The sequence below is a fragment of the Phaethon aethereus genome (genome assembly GCF_964289735.1).
Source record: "Phaethon aethereus genome assembly, chromosome: 1".
In the NCBI taxonomy this organism is placed as follows: Eukaryota; Metazoa; Chordata; class Aves; order Phaethontiformes; family Phaethontidae; genus Phaethon; species Phaethon aethereus.
The window spans coordinates 204,176,850-204,195,273 of record NC_138575.1 but is presented as its reverse complement, the minus strand read 5'-3'; the positions used below and the strand labels follow the sequence as shown (position 1 = coordinate 204,195,273).

General features: G+C 40.0%; 1 protein-coding gene across 1 annotated transcript in view; it reads left to right on the top strand.

Annotated features, from left to right (window-relative positions):
- DDX10 (DEAD-box helicase 10) overlaps nt 1–18,424 on the top strand; it is a gene marked incomplete at both ends in the record, with an annotated part of 201,187 nt that overhangs the window by 121,810 nt on the left and 60,953 nt on the right. The window contains 2 exons of the mRNA XM_082001371.1: nt 4,550–4,663; nt 7,261–7,422. Of these exons, the coding sequence (XP_081857497.1) occupies nt 4,550–4,663; nt 7,261–7,422 (276 nt within the window). The remainder of the gene's footprint in view (nt 1–4,549; nt 4,664–7,260; nt 7,423–18,424) is intronic.

Sequence of the window (18,424 nt, the reverse complement as noted above, 5' to 3'; positions counted from 1 at the left end):
TTCTGAGTGAGCCAGTGAGTGTGGGGAGCTGCTATCATCTCTCAGCTCACTTTAAAATGCCCAGGCCTATGGCTTGCTCTGGCATTAGGGGCAAGGTCTGGTTGTGAGCAGAAACCCTCCATTCAGTTATCTCTGCTGATGTGACAGTGCTTCTGCCTGCAAAGCCCTCGACCCCGGATTTCAGCTGTTTGCTGAGCAGTTTGAGTGGAGTCATTGCTTCTGCCATGGTTGTATTCTTTGCAGCACTTCTTTAACAGATGGAGGAGATCTTTTGACAGCCTCTAGCAGCTGGTGTTGTCTGCTGGTGTGGTAAACTCATTATGAAGAACAGAGATGAAGGTATGGAGAATGTGGGTTAATGCCAACCTGCTGCTTGTAAATTGTCAGTTATCTTCTAACAAAAAACGAAAATGGGAAATGAGTAAGCAGAATGGCTCGAAAACGCAGGGAACTGGGGGTTGGCACTGAAGATTAGGAAAGCCTGAGGTATACTGTCCGTTGGTGTTACGCTTTTTACAATGGATGAATCGGACTCCTGCTTGATGGGAAATTGGTGTTTCCATGTAGCTGTCCAAATGTGATGTCAAAGCAAAGACAGGCGGTGGCATTAGAAATTTGGGTGAGGGCATTAGGTATTTGGGTGAGGGAGTCACAGGGGCAGCAGGGGTGGGAGAGGAGGCCATGAGCTGAGAAGGATGCGACTGACCCATTCTGCATCAATACTGCAGCCAGTTGGAGGAACTGCTGGCTCAGATATGTTCAAGACAGAGTGGCAGCCACTGGGGCAGGCGGTATGGGGAGAGGCTCCTGAGATGTGGTGAGTAGATGCTCTGTAAGATGCTAATGGAGACATGCAGGGAGAGACTTAGGTGACAGAAGAGAGAGACTTCAGAACTGTATAGGAACTCCAGAAAAATGTGAGAGAGTTTCTCAGGAGAGGACCAAAGCAGCATCTATGGAACCCCACAGTAGCCCCAGGACTGTATACACCCTATGGCTGACCTTCCTCGACTCTTCTCCTGGACCATGTAGCCTCCCCCTTGGGACAGGGAGGCCATGTCAGGAACCACTGCACTAATCCACCCAACTTCCCTCCTGGGCTGCATCATATCTCCTGCTGAACAGTGAAGTCATGTAGTTTGTAAAATTGTGCCTACGTCTGTGATGAAAATGTTTTGGTCTCTGAGCCCATTCGGTCTTAAGCTGTGACAGTCAGTCAGGAGATGGTGTCTGAAGCTGAGGGAGCCTTGATAGCCATTGTCTTTGGTAGCCATTGTTCAGTTTAGTAAAGCAGTGAAAGTGCCCTAATAAAAAACACAGTTTAATTATCTGTGGGGTGTGTCAAGTTGAGGTGTATCTATTGAGGTGCTAGAGCGTGTCCAGAGAAGGGCAACAAAGCTGATGAGGGGTCTGGAGCACAAGTCATATGAGGAGCAGCTGAGGGAACTGGGGTTGTTCAGCCTGGAGAAGAGGAGGCTGAGGGGAGACCTTACTGCTCTCTACAACTACCTGAAAGGGGGTTGTGGTGACGTGGGTGTTGGTCTCTTCTCCCAAGGAAGAAGCGCTAGGACAAGAGGAAATGGCCTCAAGTTGTGCCAGGGGAGGTTTAGATAGGGTATTAGGAAAAATTTCTTCACTGAAAGGGTTGTCAAGCATTGGAACAGGCTGCCCTGGGGAAGTGGTTGAGTCACCGTCGCTGGAGGTATTTAAAAGAAATGTGTAGATGTGGTGCTTAGGGACGTGGTTTAGTGGTGGACTTTGCAGTGCTAGGGTAATGGTTGGACTTGATAATCACAGAATCACTAAGGTTGGAAAGGTCCTTCAAGATCATCAAGTCCAACCATTAATCCAGTGCCACATTGTCCCCTAAACCATGTCCTGAAGTGCCACATCCACACATTTTTTGAACACTTCCAGAGATGGTGACTCCACCATCCCATTTCTGATATGGGCCAAGATGCTGTTGGCCTTCTTGGCCACCTGGGCACACTGCTGGCTCATATTCAGCCGGCTGTCAACCAGCACCCCCAGGTCTTTTTCCACCAGGCAGCTCTCCAGCCACTCCTCCTCAAGCCTGTAGCATTGCATGGGGTTGTTGTGACCGGACTGCAGGACCCTGCACTTGGCCTTATTAAACCTCATACATTTGACCTCTGCCTACCAATCCAGCCTGTCCAGATCCTCTGCAGAGCCCTCCTACCCTCCAGCAAATCAACACTCCCACCCAACTTGGTGTCATCTGCAAACTTACTGAGGGAGCACTCGATCCTCTCATCTGGATCATCAATAAAGATACTGAACAAGAGCGGCCCCAGAACTGAGCCCTGGGGAACACCCCTTGTGACCAGCCGCCAGCCGGATTTAACGCCATTCACCACAACTCTCTGGGCTCGGCCATCCAGCCAGTTCTTTACTCAGTGAAGAGTGCACCTGTCTAAGCCATGAGCCGCCAGTTTCTCCAGGAGAATGCTGTGGGAGACGCTGTCAAAGACTTTACTAAAGTCCAGGTAGACATCTTCCACAGCCTTTCCCTCATCCACTAGGCGGGTCACCTGGTCATAGAAGGAGATCAGGTTGGTCAAGCAGGACCTGCCTTTCATGAACCCATACTGGCTGGGCCTGATCCGTTGGTTGTCGTGCTGATGCCCTGTGAGCACTCTCAATCTTCCGCTCCATCATCTTCCCCAGTACGGAGGTCAGGCTGACAGGCCTGTAGCTCCCAGGATCCTCTTTCTGGCCTTTCTTGTAGATGCGATGATGATGATCTTAAAGGTCTTTTCCAACCTAAATGATTCTATGATTCTATAAACAGCAGGAGTGATGGAATAGTACAGCTTTCTAAGCTGTTAAAGGTGTGCCTAAGTAGTAATAGCTGTACGGTGCAACAAAAATCATATGACAGTACTGAGGACATAAGTGCTGCTACAGTTACTATTTTCTTTAATAGTAATTTCTTGATAACACAGCGCAGTAGCTGTCACAAGCCATTTTTCCTGTTAGGAAGACTGTAATTTTTCTCTTTTATAGTTCATATTTCAGTGCATTAGTGTGCTGACTGTAATGATAGTGACTTTCTGAGTTAATTTTTTTTTGCTTCCTTTTATAGTGGATTTGGTATAGAACATGAAACTGATTAAAATGACCAAAATAAAAAAGTGAGAAAAAGAAGTTCAGTTTTTTCTTTCTGGTTGCTTTGACTACTTTCCATTATTTATAGGTGTTTAGACAGTTTAGTGACTGTTTTTCAGCATTTTTCCTGAGTAGTGGACCTTTGCACTCGTTTATCATCCGGTAAAGAGTTATGGGTCTTCTTCTGTGGCATCTCCACATATTCCTGTGGAATATCTTTTGCTATAAAATACTTTCTGCAATGAGAGTTGTTGCTTAAAATGTCCTCTATATGTATTGTGTCCCATTAGATGCCTGAACACATACAGCCTTTGTTCTTGAAAGGAGAGCTCTCAGAAGAGCTGGAGGTTGGGAATCTCCACGTTCTTTGTTTCCATGATCTTGCCACCAGATGGCTGTCTCTGTGAAACCTATGCAGGCCACCGGTGGATGCGACGATTTATTTTCCACTGCATTTTACAGAAGTAATTAAAATGGTCCTCCCAGAGTTGCAAACTATCTCCAAAATGTAAAAATACTCTAGATAAATCCACAATCTCTGTCAAAAATGGAAGTGACCTCTTCACCTCTTCTTTCCAAAAGCAAGATTGCACACACAAAAAATAAATGTAACTTCAGTATCAGTGTGTTTTACATGGGAATCCTGTTTTGCTGATATTATTTGCTTTTTCTGGCCAGTGTTGCTTTCTCAGTGGGAGCCAAGAAAGAACAAACTCAACCTGTTGGAAATGGTGTTAGTTTCTGGGTTTCACAATCTCTGCTGACTCACTGTATTAGTTTCCCTGGTGTCTTCACCACATTGTTTCACTACAACTTTTTTCCTATGATGCTACTGACTTTCGTGATTCTAAATGTTATTTAATTTGGTAAGCATCTTCTAGCACTGATATTCTGTACCCTGATGAGAGTGTAAGAGACAAGTTATGAAATAGGAAGGTTCTTGTATGGCCATTTGTGCCCTTCATTGGCACAGAAATAACTCAAAAACTGGTGTGCTGCAGTGCCTGGGGACAACATGAAGACAAGTGAGATGAAAGTGGTATCTGATCAATTGTAGCTAATGGCTGCAGTAAGTTATACTGGATTTCTTGTCTGATGAGGCTTGCGAACATCATGAGCTGGTGAATATAGCGTCCTTGTCCCAAAAAGGTTAGTGAAATTTGAATGAGTCAGGTGTCCTGCTGCTGGCAGAATTTATGTTAAGCTGAATTCTTATCATAGTAAATGAGTTCCTCATGATATGGGCAGCTTAAAACATTTTTATGAAAAGGTCTGTTAGCTAACATTTACTGTAATTTACTGGTAATTCCTGAAACACATGAATAAATTTTAATACATCTAACTGCTTTAAGAAAGTTTGAAGCATATACTCTGTGACTAGAAAAAAAAACATAAGAAATCTCATTTTTCTTTTATACAGAATGCATCAAAATCAAAGATGAAGAAAAAAACAACTAAAACCCAAGAAGCCAAAAAAATCTTGAAGAAGAAATTTAAAGTCAACACAAAAATAGTCTTCACAGAGGATGGAGAGGTAAGATCAATTCAAAATAGTTGTGTTTTGGTGGGAACTGAACCTGTAGTTTCTATAAAGACAAAGATACTTTGTATAAAGAGATATGCTTTTGAAAAGTCTGTGGTTTTCATAATTGGTTTAAGTTTGGCAAAACTGTTCATCTTAAGAATTCAGTTCCACTGGGAAAAAGAGGAATGCTGAGCACTGACCTCTTTTCACCTTTTTATGTGCAACATACTTGTTACAGAGCGAGCGAGCTTGTTAGTGGATTTACAGGAAGAACTATACCTCTTTTCTGCTTATTAACTCCAATTTCAGGTGGAATAAAGTGCCTTTATTATTTTTCCTTACAGAAATATAAAACAATTTTTCTGTAAGTATTTGCCAAAGCTCCCCCAAGTCTTGAGTTAATGTACTGGAATTAAAAGAAGTCCTTGGTTTTCTTTTCAGCATTCACTATTTCTAGATTAAAAGTTTTGTTAGGAAAGCTAAGGAAGTATCAAATTTTCACATACGGATGCTGATATAGCAGTGCATTGAAATTTGCCAGTAATTTAATTGGGTCTTTTAATAACCCCTGGAAAAATGTATCGATTTTATACTGAAAGGAACTGTTGTGGATGCTAGGGTTTCATTTTAGTGATAACCTCACTAGCAAGTCTACACACTCCATAAACTTTTCTAACATTTGATTTCACAGCTTCAGATGCTGTGTGCATTGGTTTTCTATTTCCAGCATTAAGAAAAAAAAGTAGCCTTTTTTTGTTAACTCTAGATTAATTTCAGTAAGGCATAAACTGAATGAGAGGTCACCTTTACAAGTACATAATCTTCTTTTGTGACCAAATAAAGTAAAGCATTTTCTATTGCTGGTGGAGGGAGTATAGCCATATAATTACTGACATTAGACAAAATTTAGAAAGTTGTAGAGGTTATCCCATTGACTGGGAATTGTATCTTCAGATATTTTTAGATATTCAAAAGCTGTCATCTCATCTTACATAAAACATTTCCGTATGTATTTTATCTATGCAATGAAACAAAAAGGTGTGAGGATGGAGGAAAAAAAAAAGCACAAAGATTATAGTTAGAAAGGTAGGACAGTAGAGAAGGGGTCACTTATTTAAGGAAACATAAAGTTTGAATCTATGGATGTTGTTCCTGCTTTTTTCCGAGATGGGTAAAACTCTGCTTTAAAGTTTTACTGTTCTACTCCATATGCTTCTCTTTGATAAAATAAAACTCCTTTAAGAAATGTATCTTTCTAGAAAATACAAGTACACAAACGCCACTTTATGAAAGGAAGTGGAAAGACTGGGTTTGATTTATCAGTATCTGGGTGAGTAACACCCTGTATGCATTAGGGAGTCCTAAACACATTTGATTTTGCATTTTTATCTGAAAGACATTCTATATTTTCTGCCATATAGTTTCTTTTTAAGAGTTACTACTCTACTAATCCATAAGAAAGAATGATTTTAGAAAGACTACCCCCAGATGATGTCAGCTCATACCATGAGATATAAGCTATTAGGTCATAAGATAGGTGGGGATATTTTTTGGTCAATATGTAGTCTTTGTCTTCGCTTTAGAGTTTCAGGTATTTAATCATGGAATCATTGAATAGTTTGGGTTGGAAGGTGTCTTTAAAGGTCATCTAGTCCAACCCTCCTGCAGTGAGCAGGGACACCTTCAGCTAGAGCAGGTTGCTCGGAGCCCCGTCCAACCCGACCTGGAATGTTTCCAGGGATGGGGCATCTACTACCTCTCTGGGCAAGCTGTGCCAGTGGTTCACCACCTTCATTGTGAAAAATTTCTTCCTTAGATCTAGTCTAAATCTCCCCTCTTTTAGTTTAAAAACATTACCCCTTGTCCTATCTCTACAGGCCCTACTAAACCGTCTGTCCTCATCTTTCTTAGAAGCCCCCTTTTAAGTACTGGCAGACTGCAATAAGATCTCCCTGGAGCCTTCTCTTCCCTATTTAAGGGAAGCTGTATGTGTTCAGCATGTCATCCACATGACAAAACTTGAATCATCAAACATTTCCAATCTAGTTTTTGTATAATAACCCATAAAACTCTCCACATCTGTTTTCCTTGCTTCCCCCAAAACATGAACACGCAGTCACGTTTTTTTGTGTACTGTGTGATGAAGACTTATCTTGTTTTTCTCTCAGTTAATATGTTGGAATGTTGATTGTTTACATGAAAACATGCTGTTTCGATTTACTAGTGTTTTGTTCTGTTGCATATATTTTGTAGACTCATGTCTTGAAAGCAAATATAATTTTTCTCCCAAAATGACTAGCAGGATTATAAATTACTTGTTCCATTAGGCAGAGAGAAAAATAGGAGAAAAAGTCCCAAGTGAATCCATTAAACAGTAATATGGTGTAATGGAGACATTGTTTTGAAATATTCATTTTTGACTGAACGTGATATTTAATAAGGTATTTGAGTTTGTATTGTGCAAAAGTTTTGTTTGCTTGTTTCCTTTGCAAATGGCCTTTTTTTTTAATCTAGAAAAATAATGTATTGGAATGTTTAGGGCATCAAAACTTTGATGTGGAAAAAATTATTCTAACCATTATTTTTCTTGTTGACGTGTCATTCAGTTAGTGCAGCAGTGGCCACCTGTGCAAAAATCCAGTTTGGCGAAAGCAGATGAGGAAGATGATGCCAGTGGCATCAACTTAGATAAAGCAAAAGAGATACTGCAGGAAGAAGACAAATTTGACAAAGAAGAATACAGGAAGAAAGTAAAGGAAAAACATAGGGTAAGTTGATTTCTACTTCAATTACTGAAGTGCAGAAATAGATACTGTGTATGGATTATAGTACAAGTTCATCTAAATTCATCGTTTTTTCAGGACTACATTGCACACAGGAAGATGTTCTGATGTAGTAGCTGGATAACACAGAGCCTTATGCAATACCAGTTGCTGGTAACAGTGGAGCTTTATTTACAACTTTAAAATCTGGTGAGAGTTTAGTGGGAGCATCATTTTTTTTTAAAGTAGCATTTGTTTCACAAAAAGAAAGTGGTGTTTGGCATACTTGCTCTAACAAATGCTGAAGACGTTTAGGAGGAAGGGGAGGTGAAGGAGTGTCTCTGACGTCTTCAGACTATCACTTGTTTAACATTCAGTATCACAGTTCAGGCAGGCAAAAATGATAACTTTTTGCATCGGTGTTATTAGGACTATCAGAATTTATTTCATGAATTATTCAAATAGTGTCATGTAATTTTGGCTGTAATTGAAAACTTTAGTATCTGCAGTTTGGCTTCTCTGGCATTTAAAAACCTTTAAATTGCAGACCACAAGTTTGCAAACTGCTTTTGTATTATTTTTCATGGACCAAAATGGAATTTTCTGACCTTGTCATGTACCAGTCATATGGATGTCTGTGAGTTCAGGGATCATTCTGTTAGTCATTGTGAGAAGGGTTTGGATTTCTCCAGATAATGGATAAACATGAGAGCCCAGGACTACGTGTTACTAAAGGCCTGCTTTATACTCAAAGCTTCTAATTTCCAAAGCATTAAAAATCGTTTTTTATTGCCCTGCTCTGCAAATGATGACTTTACCCAGTTTCACTTTATTCACTGATTGCTAGATATTAGTGCTAGATGTTCTAGTGTCTGTAAAGGTTTGTATTTGAACAAAATAATTTAGAGGGGATTTGTGAAATCTTCAAGTTACCTTTGGGCACTGAAGTATTCCAGCTAAAGTCAGAGCATGCTTCACACATCTAATTTGAAGGTCTATTCCTGTAGTCCTTTTACAGTCATTTGGCATCTACAAAAAATCTCGTCTCTTCTTTAGCCAAGTGTTGCGTTTGAAACTAGCTGCAAAGAAATGAAGTTTTCTGTCTATAGGTGAAATCATGGTTAATTTTACAGAAAGCAATGCTATGAGATTTCAAGGATGCAGCTTAATAAACAAGGAAGGAGAGACTGATTTACGACTTTCCAGTCAACCTGCTATTCACTGGAAAATTCATATACTTTGAGTGACGCTGTTGTATGTTTGACATCAGACTTCAATGATTAATACTTCATCAGTGGGTCAGTTAACATTGTTAACTTCATTGTTGTAATGCCAAGGAGAACAAATGACATTGATCAGATATTTACCTACATTAAAAAAAATATTACAACTGTGGAGATACTATGAAAAGAGAATGCCTTTTCAAAAGTGAGGCAGGCAAAATGAAGAGGACTGGCCACATCATCAATATCATGTGTTTTTTAAGTTACATGCTTTGATCCCACCTTATACATTCCCTCACTGGCATTCAGCAGTCCCTTTTATATGAAGTCTTAAATCCATCGCTTGTGACTGTCATTGCTTCTTTTAAAATCCTCTGTACTCCACTGTCAGCCAAAAGACATCATGGCATAGCACGAACTCTGTTGTCTGACCTTTCCTTTCTGCAATAATGCTAATTATTTCATGCCCACCCTTTTATTTTTAATTTTCTTCCTGCAAGCAGACTGCTGTAGATCTTTGTCCATTTGACATTTTTCTAATAGCAGATGTGACAGCTCTCTGTTTCTTGGTTTTCTACCTTAGTTACTGAATTCTCCTAAAACTTTCTCCTTCCTAGCTTTTTGAAAAAGCCATGGTTAAATTTTTCCTCTCTGTTTTTGCTTCACATTTGTTCAAGATTTCTGATTAACTTTTTGATCAATTTAACTTTCTACTGTTCCTTGACTTTCAGCAAGTTTCATCTGTCTGTTTCTTGATTCATATTTCTTCCTCTTAATTCCTTTTCTTCCTACCGAAGCTGATGCTTCCAGATGTTTGTCTGTTTTTATTTTTTCCTTAAATTAATTTTGGAAACATGCTACATCTATTAAAGTTATTACATAGGTAGACTAGAAGACCACTAGAGACAAATCTGGTTTTATTCTGTATAAACCAAACGTAGCAGTCTGCTATATGGATAGGTACATCAGTAATCAAAAAGTCCTCTGAAGCTAGATGTATGCTAATACCTGAAGTCTCTACATTGGCCTTAAAATGGTGACTTAAAATAATAAATAGACTATGGAAGGCTGTGAGAGCATATATTTTTTCATCCAGTTTTTTATGTCTTGCACATGGCTTCAGATTTTGATTTCGATTGTGAGTGGATGTAGAGAAAGCGGTGTTTTTATAAAGCTTGTCATTTTGTAGGTCATCTTCCGCTGAGAATCCCTCTGTTATGGTTTCTTCAGTATAATCTTGAAGATTAAAGATCTTCGGGGAAAAAAAATAACTTTTTAAAATCAAAACTTGCACAAAATACCTGCTTTTTTTTTTTTTTTTAGGTGAATATGGCCTGTAAGCTTAATATGAACTTTCCTTGCGGAATGGTTTCTGATGAAGAGCAAAACTATTCAGAAAGTATCCACAGGCCATTGCTTTCAAATCCATTTGTGAATGTCATTTAAATGAGGGCAGTTTTCAGTATGATCAGAAAAATGCTTTGGTGCATTCACGAGATGGTTGGATTAGATGAGATGTGTGTTGCAGTGCCTTAAGGCTTGTGGAAACTTGCAAAGCATCTACACTATAATTAGGTTTCCTTCATGAGTCTCACATTTTGTTATCCTCTCCTTCCTCTGCAAATGGGGGAAGATTGAAAATCAGATGCATAAAAGTAAATAAAAATCTGAGGTATAATTGTGGTGTAATTAATGCGTATTAAAGTTTTGGAAGCAAAGTAAATTTTAGCAGCTGAAGACAAGGGAAAGGGCAGTAACACTGTTCAAGATGTGAAAAGAATTCTGCATTAATGGATGTTTAATGACAGCCCAGTGAGAAATACAGATTTGAACTCTTTTGAAATGTGTAACATGTTTTAAACAACAATAGAGGGAGAAGTGAATAAAGTATTCAGAAGATGCTTTCGCATTCCATTTTTCAAGTTTTCAACTAAAAATGCACTGTTGTTAGGAGTAAAATAGTGGCAGAGAGGGATTAATCTCATTTCTTAATAACCTCTCTTTCTGTGTACGAACCCAAGCTCAGAAAAATGCCCATTGGTGCTGAAGGTAAAATGAATAGGAGCCTTATTTCTTACTTTGCTTTCCAGCAAGTAAGATATGCTGTGAACTTGGGATGATCAACATGAGGTGATGGCTGGAAACATTTTTAATTTTTTTTTTTTTTTTTATTTGGGTGGTATTAGTAATAATTGTAGAGGTGTGACAGCAGTTAGACTTCAGGTCACAGATGGGGATCTTTCAGAAGATGCTACACTATAAGCATTGTACCACAAGTCTGTATTTTAAATGTAATGTATATTTTGTATTTTTGAGACTCCTTGCTAGTGATACTGCTGTTGCTGGGAGGAAACTGGAGATATTTTGGGGCCTTTGTGCTACTGAAATGGTGCTGATTTGTATCACCTGAGGTTTGGAGTTATGTGGTCTCTTAGTTTTACTCGTGCTGTTCTTAATTCGGTAGAAAATACAGAACTGTTTTAGAAACTGTATTGAAACAGAGTACTTCTGTTTGGTTTGTCTCCTTTTCCCTAAACACATTTGTTAATGGAAGAGTGGACAGTTTTAATGAGGAGGATACGCTGTGATACTTCACCCTTTGTATATTTGATCTTCCAAATATTATTACTTAATTATTTCCATGGCTAAATGAGGAAATTCTTCATACCAGACTTTACGGAAAGACTTTTATAAAATAAATAACTTCTTCTCTTCAGCTTCAGGAAGAGTTTACTTATCCCAGTGAATTTATTCAGTAACTTCCTGATTAAAATTCATTCTTGAAAATGGAAGGTTGCAGACTGGTAAGGGGAGCGAAGTCATTTGGATTTCAACTCGGGAGGTTTCTTCTGCAGGTCTGTGAGATGCAGGCTGCTGCTGTTCCAGGTTACAGCCTGTCGTGGTTTAACCCCAGCCGGCAACAAAGCCCGATGCAGCCGCTCACTCACTCCCCCCCGGTCGGATGGAGAAGAGAATCGGAAGAGTAAAAGTGAGGAAACTCGTGGTTTGAGATAAAGACAGTTTAATAAGTAAAGCAAAAGCCGTGCACACAAGCAAAGCAAAACAAGGAATTCATTCACCACTCCCCATGGGCAGGCAGGGGTTCAGCCATCTCCAGGGAAGCAGGACCCCATCACGTGTAATGGTTTCTTGGGAAGACAGACACTATCACTCCGAACATCCCTCCATTCCTTCCTTCTTTGTCCCAGCTTTACATACTGGGCATGACATCATATGGTATGGAATATCCCTTTGGCCAGCCTGGGTCAGCTGTCCTGACTGTGTCCCCTCCCAGCTTCCCGGGCACCCCCAGCCTTCTTGCTGGCAGGGCAGCACGAGAAGCTGGACTGTCCTTGGCTGCTTAGCAACAACTCAAAACATCAGCAGGTTATCAACATTTTTTCATCCCAAATCCAAAACATAGCCTCAGACTAGCTTCTATGAAGAAAATTAACTGTATCCTGGCTGAAACCAGGACACAGCCCTAGCAAGGCTGCGCACAGATGCACACACACAATACACACGTGTATCCACAGAGGCAAGAGAGGTGGAAAAGATAAATGCAGGCAGCACTCACATAAACATGAACAGCACAGGCAGGACAAACTTATTCCTTCTTGTTGGCTGATTGGGGTTGACATTTGCTAGCAGAACTATGAACGCCCTGTCCTGGTTTCAGCCAGGATGGAGCTGGTTTTCTTCACAGAAGCTAGTGTGAGACTGAATTTCAGCCAGGATGGAGCTGGTTTTCTTCACAGAAGCTAGTGTGAGACTGTGTTTTGGATTTGGGATGAGGAACTGTTGATAATGTGCTGATGTTTTGGGTTGTTGCTGAGCCGTCAAGGACAGTCCAGCTTCTTGTGCTGGCCTGCCAGCGAGCAGGCTGGGGGTGCATGGGGAGCTGGGAGGGGACACAGCCGGGACAGCTGACCCAGACTGGCCAAAGAGATATTCCCTACCATACGACGTCATGCCCAGTACATAAACTGGAGTTGGCCGCGGGGCGGAAATCGCTGCTCGGGGACGGGCTGTCGATCACGGGGTGGTGAGCAATTGCTGTATTGGGCATCACTTGTTCTTGTACATTCCTTTGTTGGTATTATCATTATTGTTCCCTTCTTTCTTTCTGTCCTATTAAACCGTGTTTATATCAACCCACGAGGTTTTTCCTAATTCTCTCCCCCGTCCCACTGCAGGAGGGGGAGTGAGCGAGCGGCTGCGTGGTGCTTAGTTGCCAACTGGGGCTAAACCACGACAGCCCTCACTCCCTTGATTCACAAGCGTACTCACATTCACTGATCCCTTAAATAATAGCATTGGCTCTAGATATGTCCAATATCCATACCCACACCACAGGGCCCTTACACAGTCACTGGCCTTGACCGTGGGTTTTTCCAGGTGCTGGTCTATCTGCGCAGCCTCACGGTGCCTTTCAGATATTCCGTAATGTTTGCTCTTTCCCATGAGACTGATAAACATAGATAACCGTGTTTCTCTTGTTCTTATCAGTTACGAAATCTTGTGTGAACCTTCTCAAGGTTGTGCTTGTGTGGTTCCTTTAGTGTTCATCCATCAGTAATAGTTCAGGTCTCTTGTTACTGTCTGCCTTACTGCTCATTAGGGTTAGTGTATTTGATGTTCAATTTATTACTTTTTTATAGACTCATAGAATAGTTTGAGTTGGAAGGGCCATCTAGTCCAACCCCCCTGCAGTGAGCAGGGACATCTTTAACTGGATCATGTTGCTCAGAGCCCCGTCCAACCTGACATGGAATGTTTCCAGGGATGGGGCAGCTACCACCTCTCTGGGCAACCCCTGCCAGTGGTTCACCACCTTCATTGTGAAAAATGTCTTCCTTATACCTAGTCTAAATCTCCCCTCTTTTAGTTTAAAACTGTTACCCCTTGTCCTGTCACAACAGGCCCTGCTAAAACGTCTGTCCCCATCTTTCTGATAAGACCCCTTTAAGTACTGGCAGGCTGCAATAAGATCTCCCTGGAGCCTTCTCTTCATCCAGACTGAAAAACCCCAACCTCTCAGCCTGTCCTCAGAGGAGGGATGTTCCATCCCTCAGATCGTTTTTGTGGCCCTTTTTCTCCTTCTTGTCTTTGTCTCACTCTTAACAGGATACCCTTACAAACCACATTATTACATTAAAGAGACCATTCAGGTAGATTTAAACATGGAGTTCAAAAGGAGTATTTTCTAATAATTTTTGCATCAGTATATAGGGGTGAAGTAGGATGAGTAGGACAGTGACTGTAACTTCATTAATTTTATATTAATTCACATACAGTTCTTTAGGATCTGAAAAGGATGTTTCATCTAAGGAAGAAAAATGGAGTTCTAATACCAGGGACGATACAACAATGTCAGTACTGAGTTTATTGCTGATGATTAAAAAACGTGAAGATTTCTGGGAGCTTTTAGGGAAAGAAGAGGTACTATACAGCAATACAAGATACCTAGCATGCTTGGAGAGAGTATTTTAAGAGCTATGGTCACCTCATGATGATTTAAAATCTGTATGAATTTAATTGATCCAAGGAAAGATGCAGTTGATGTAGGAATTTGAAAAAAGAGACATAAGTGTACTTATCAAGGAAGAATTCTTTTCCTTTGCAACCTGTAGTTGGCCAAAGTTTAGAATCAAACTGTGAGTTTATTTTTAAAAGCAGTAATGCTGCTAATTTTAATTAGTAGGAAAAGAATGGTGTGACCAAATCAATTAAGATGTCAGCTGATATTTATAGTGGATTATTTCTCCTTTATGTATCTCATGCCACACTGCATTCCTTGGCATTTACTTCCTGCTGTAATGCTGTAGCCTTTGTCTCTCTCCTACCTCCAGTCCATGTCACAAGCCTCACCCCATGCCTTGGCTGAGCACCCCCATGCTTGGCTGAGCACCCCCATGCTTGGCTGAGCCATGGTCTAGGTGGGGGAAGCTCCTGGGGAGACCACCCTGTGCCTTGCCCCTTCCTTTGGCAGCCCTTTGGCAGCCCCGCTCCTACTGGAGCTCTAGGCTCTGTCTCCCTCACAGTCCTGCTTTTGCAAATGATGTCTGTTGATGACAGAGTAGTTATGATTTAAACATGTTTGCTTTATAGTTCTATAAAATAATAGTAAAAGTACTTGTAGGATATTGTAATAGATTGTTGAATAATGTGTATAACAGTTCAAGAAACAGAAAAGACCCCCCCAGGGATTTTCTTTATTTTATCAAATTTTTACTCATGATTTTAAAAAAAAATCCAATTAATAAAAAGAGAAATAGATGCTATACAGCGCAAACCATTCAGTATGCTGGAAGATAAATGCAGCCATGTAAAATAGTATTTGTAGTTTGACGTCAATCAATACATTAATTCTGAAGAGAGATTACATCATATTTCAAAGGAAATAATCGGAGGGGGAAGTATGCTCAGCGCAATATTATACTCCTTAAGTAAAGCACTTGAATATGCCTTCACTTTGAGGTGAAATTGTCAGATTTCGGTGTAACTGCACAGTTGGTTTAATGTGGTGCTGGGTGAGGATGATAAAATTCTCTTAAGTAAAGAGTGTGCCGGCATAGGAGCACAATATAAAGGGAAGAAAGTTGCTGCTGAGAGGAGCAGTTAGCTGAATGGTAAAGAAGAAAAGTATTAGAGATGGAGAGGTGTGTAAAATAAATCAAGAGAGTATTACTTTGGTAGACAGCCTATCTGAGCCCTTTCATAGCTATTGTGTGCAGCCAATGCCGCTGTTACGTGCCCAGCGCAGAGCTATTAAGATCAGGGGAATGGACAGTGACAAGTGGGTTGACAGGCATCCCTTTTCCATCTTAGCAGCAGCATCAGTCTGGCCTGGCTGTGCTGTGGGTGGAGGCAAAGCCTTGCTCACCGTTTGCTTTTCTTTCACTTCAACAGCTGGATGGGCTACACGTAAAGCTGGAAGTGACCTTGAATGTTTTCTAAGAGTTTTCCAGCAAAATCAGAGTTCTTGGCCTCATCTTGTTGATGTGAAAAATAAGAAAATGACATAACTCTGAGTAGGTTGTTTGTGTACACCCTAATCAGATGAATGCCAAGAAAATGCAGCTGTGTGTGGAGGCTGAAGCAGTGCAGGCTTAGCTTCAGCTGAGGTGGGGTTGCAGCCTTAGTGGTGTAAGGGAGCTTCATGCCAGGCTGTTTCTCCTGCCGAAGGAGCTGACCTCTACCTGTGGCTCTTCGGGGCATCACAGCAGCTTCTGATGGGAGCTGCACCCTTTGCTTGCTGAGGACCCAGGTACTGCTGGGTACCTGTATCTGCATGAGCAGGCGCAGAGAGTTGTGGGGTTTTTCTGCCTCAGTCAGATCTGGTGTCTGAGAGCTGGGTGGTTCCTTAAGAGAGGCTGCATTAAGACAGCTCAAGAGTCTCTGACCTGTCTAGATTATGAAGTCTCACTCTTAAATGGTATCACCCCTTCAAAACCAAAAGCAGCCACAGAATCAGATGAAGTGCATCTTCACCAGCTTTTTTCCTCTACGTTTTTCTAGCAAATACTAGCGTGTTTTGCAGTGCAACTCCCATTGACTTTGTCATTAAGATTTTAGTTCAGAGCTTTAAATGTTACTTTTAAACAACATTAAGGAACTTAATTCTTGATGTAATTATATTGAAACTGTATTTTGAGTTGAATTAGGGTTACCTTTACCTGTCTTACTGTGTGTGTTTGTGTATATGGGGTGGAATGGAAAGGTCTGTGAATACATTTGAAAGAAACCCTTTGATTTCTGTAGGTTCAGAATCTGTCTCAGATGCCATTTGCACACATAAAAGATGTTCACTGGAATGCCTCTGTATTTTAGTTACTATGATTTAATATCTCTTTCTTACTGGAACGCTGTCAGAAACAAACTGTATGTATACATGTGTCCTACCTTGTGTCTCTTTCCTTTTCCATTAATGAACATCCAAAATGGCTTTTGCGACAATATATATACATTAAACATATATATGTTTAAAGCAGATGGCCTACTTAACAACTTTAAAAAAAAGAAAAATCTATCCGTAAAACATAATCGGTGTGTTCAGGTGTTAAATGAGAAAGGAATAATGTTCAGTTTTGTCCACTGGTTTCCTGTGTTGGTTTCTTTCTAACAATGTCCTGTTAAGGGTCAGCTTCTCCTAGTGTTTTCTTCGCTTCAATGAGAATGCCTTTTTTCCAACTGCCTCTAAGACTTTTTCCAGTGCTTGTTTAATGTTTAAGATTGTCGCTGTGCTGTCTTTCACATGCCTTTCATGTCACACTTTTCCAGTGTTGTCTTAAATTAGTCATAGTAGACCTGTGTTTTAGTTTCCCTGCCTAGAAACTCTCTATTGATGAGGTTCACATAATTATGTTTATATAGTTTGTTGCTTGAAGAGGTTATTTAATAGATTTCTAAAGCCAAATGTTAAGAGATTAATAAAACCCAAAACAAAACAAACACAAAATAATCAAAAAGCTTTTGCTTTTTTCCCTGACGGTATTAAGACTTGTTTATTTAATAGTAACAAATTTTGTACTTAATTTCCAGATTATTTTTTCTAAATAATATTCAAAGGAATACTAATAAGTTGATTCAATTTTATCTTTCAGTTGGGAATGTTGCTTTGTTTTGGTGGTTGGAGCATTGCTTGCATATAGATGATTTGCTGATCTCTATAACAAGACAAATATTAAACTACATAAAAATATAAAATGCAGCAATGGCCAAAAAGCGACTGCGAAACGGAATTTTCTTACTCAACGTGTATTCAATCCTCCCCCATTCTGTTTATTTTTGAGTAATTTAGAATTAGTGAGAACTATTTATTGGTTTTCTTCCATCCACCTGTACAGAGGAAAACCACTATGGAGGAGGGCACATCTTGAATCTGTGTTGGCTCGTGTGTGGTGACTGTGTAGCTAGAGGTTAGAAATCTTACTTTGTGGGCTTAGGTTGAGAGAGTAAAATACCGAGAAATTATATCATGTACTGGTATCAACTAAGATGTATTATCAAGTAAGATGCAAATGACAGCCAGTTTTTTCCAGGCAACAGGGTGTTTTCTTCCAAACCTCACATACCTCTAAGATCCGTTGTGTGCTAGACCATTACCTCAGCGGTTAGATAGAATAGGTTGGTAGCTCCAAATTACGGCATCAGTATGTAAAAGATCAATTATTAAAAACGCAGTGTTAAATTCTTTGATCAAAACCTGTGGGAGTTTTTGAGCATTTAAGTAAAAAGACTTCAGATGACTCAGATGACCATGAAAGTTTTACAGGAAATAGGTTTGTCATAGGCTTTCTTAATGCTCTCGGGGCTAAATATGCCATAAGATGCATTAGTTATATTGAGTGAAACTATTTCTTGCCATTAGGTAAGCAAATAGAAGAGGCCAGTGAAATTTTAGGCTGGTAAAACTGCAGTATTTTGAATTTATTTAATGTAAGCCTGAGCAGTTATGACCTGTGTACAAATTCTTTAGGCAAAACAAAGGAGACTTTTATTGTACAAATTGTTTACAAATTAAAAAGCTGAAAGAAAAATTACTATATGGAACAAAGTTTTTAATAATATATGGCAGTAAGCCTTATTTTTTTTAATAGCACAGTTAACCCTCTGGACAAAGTAAAATGAACTCTTAATCAACTGTAGAAAGAAGAGAGTCAAAGGAAGAGGGGATTTCCTGGGGTGGGGGAGGACAGGAGAGAACTTCCAGCTTTCAAAATTGGTAGATTTTCTTCTTTTGTAACTAAAAACTTAGTTTTTAAACTGTCTATATATTCATA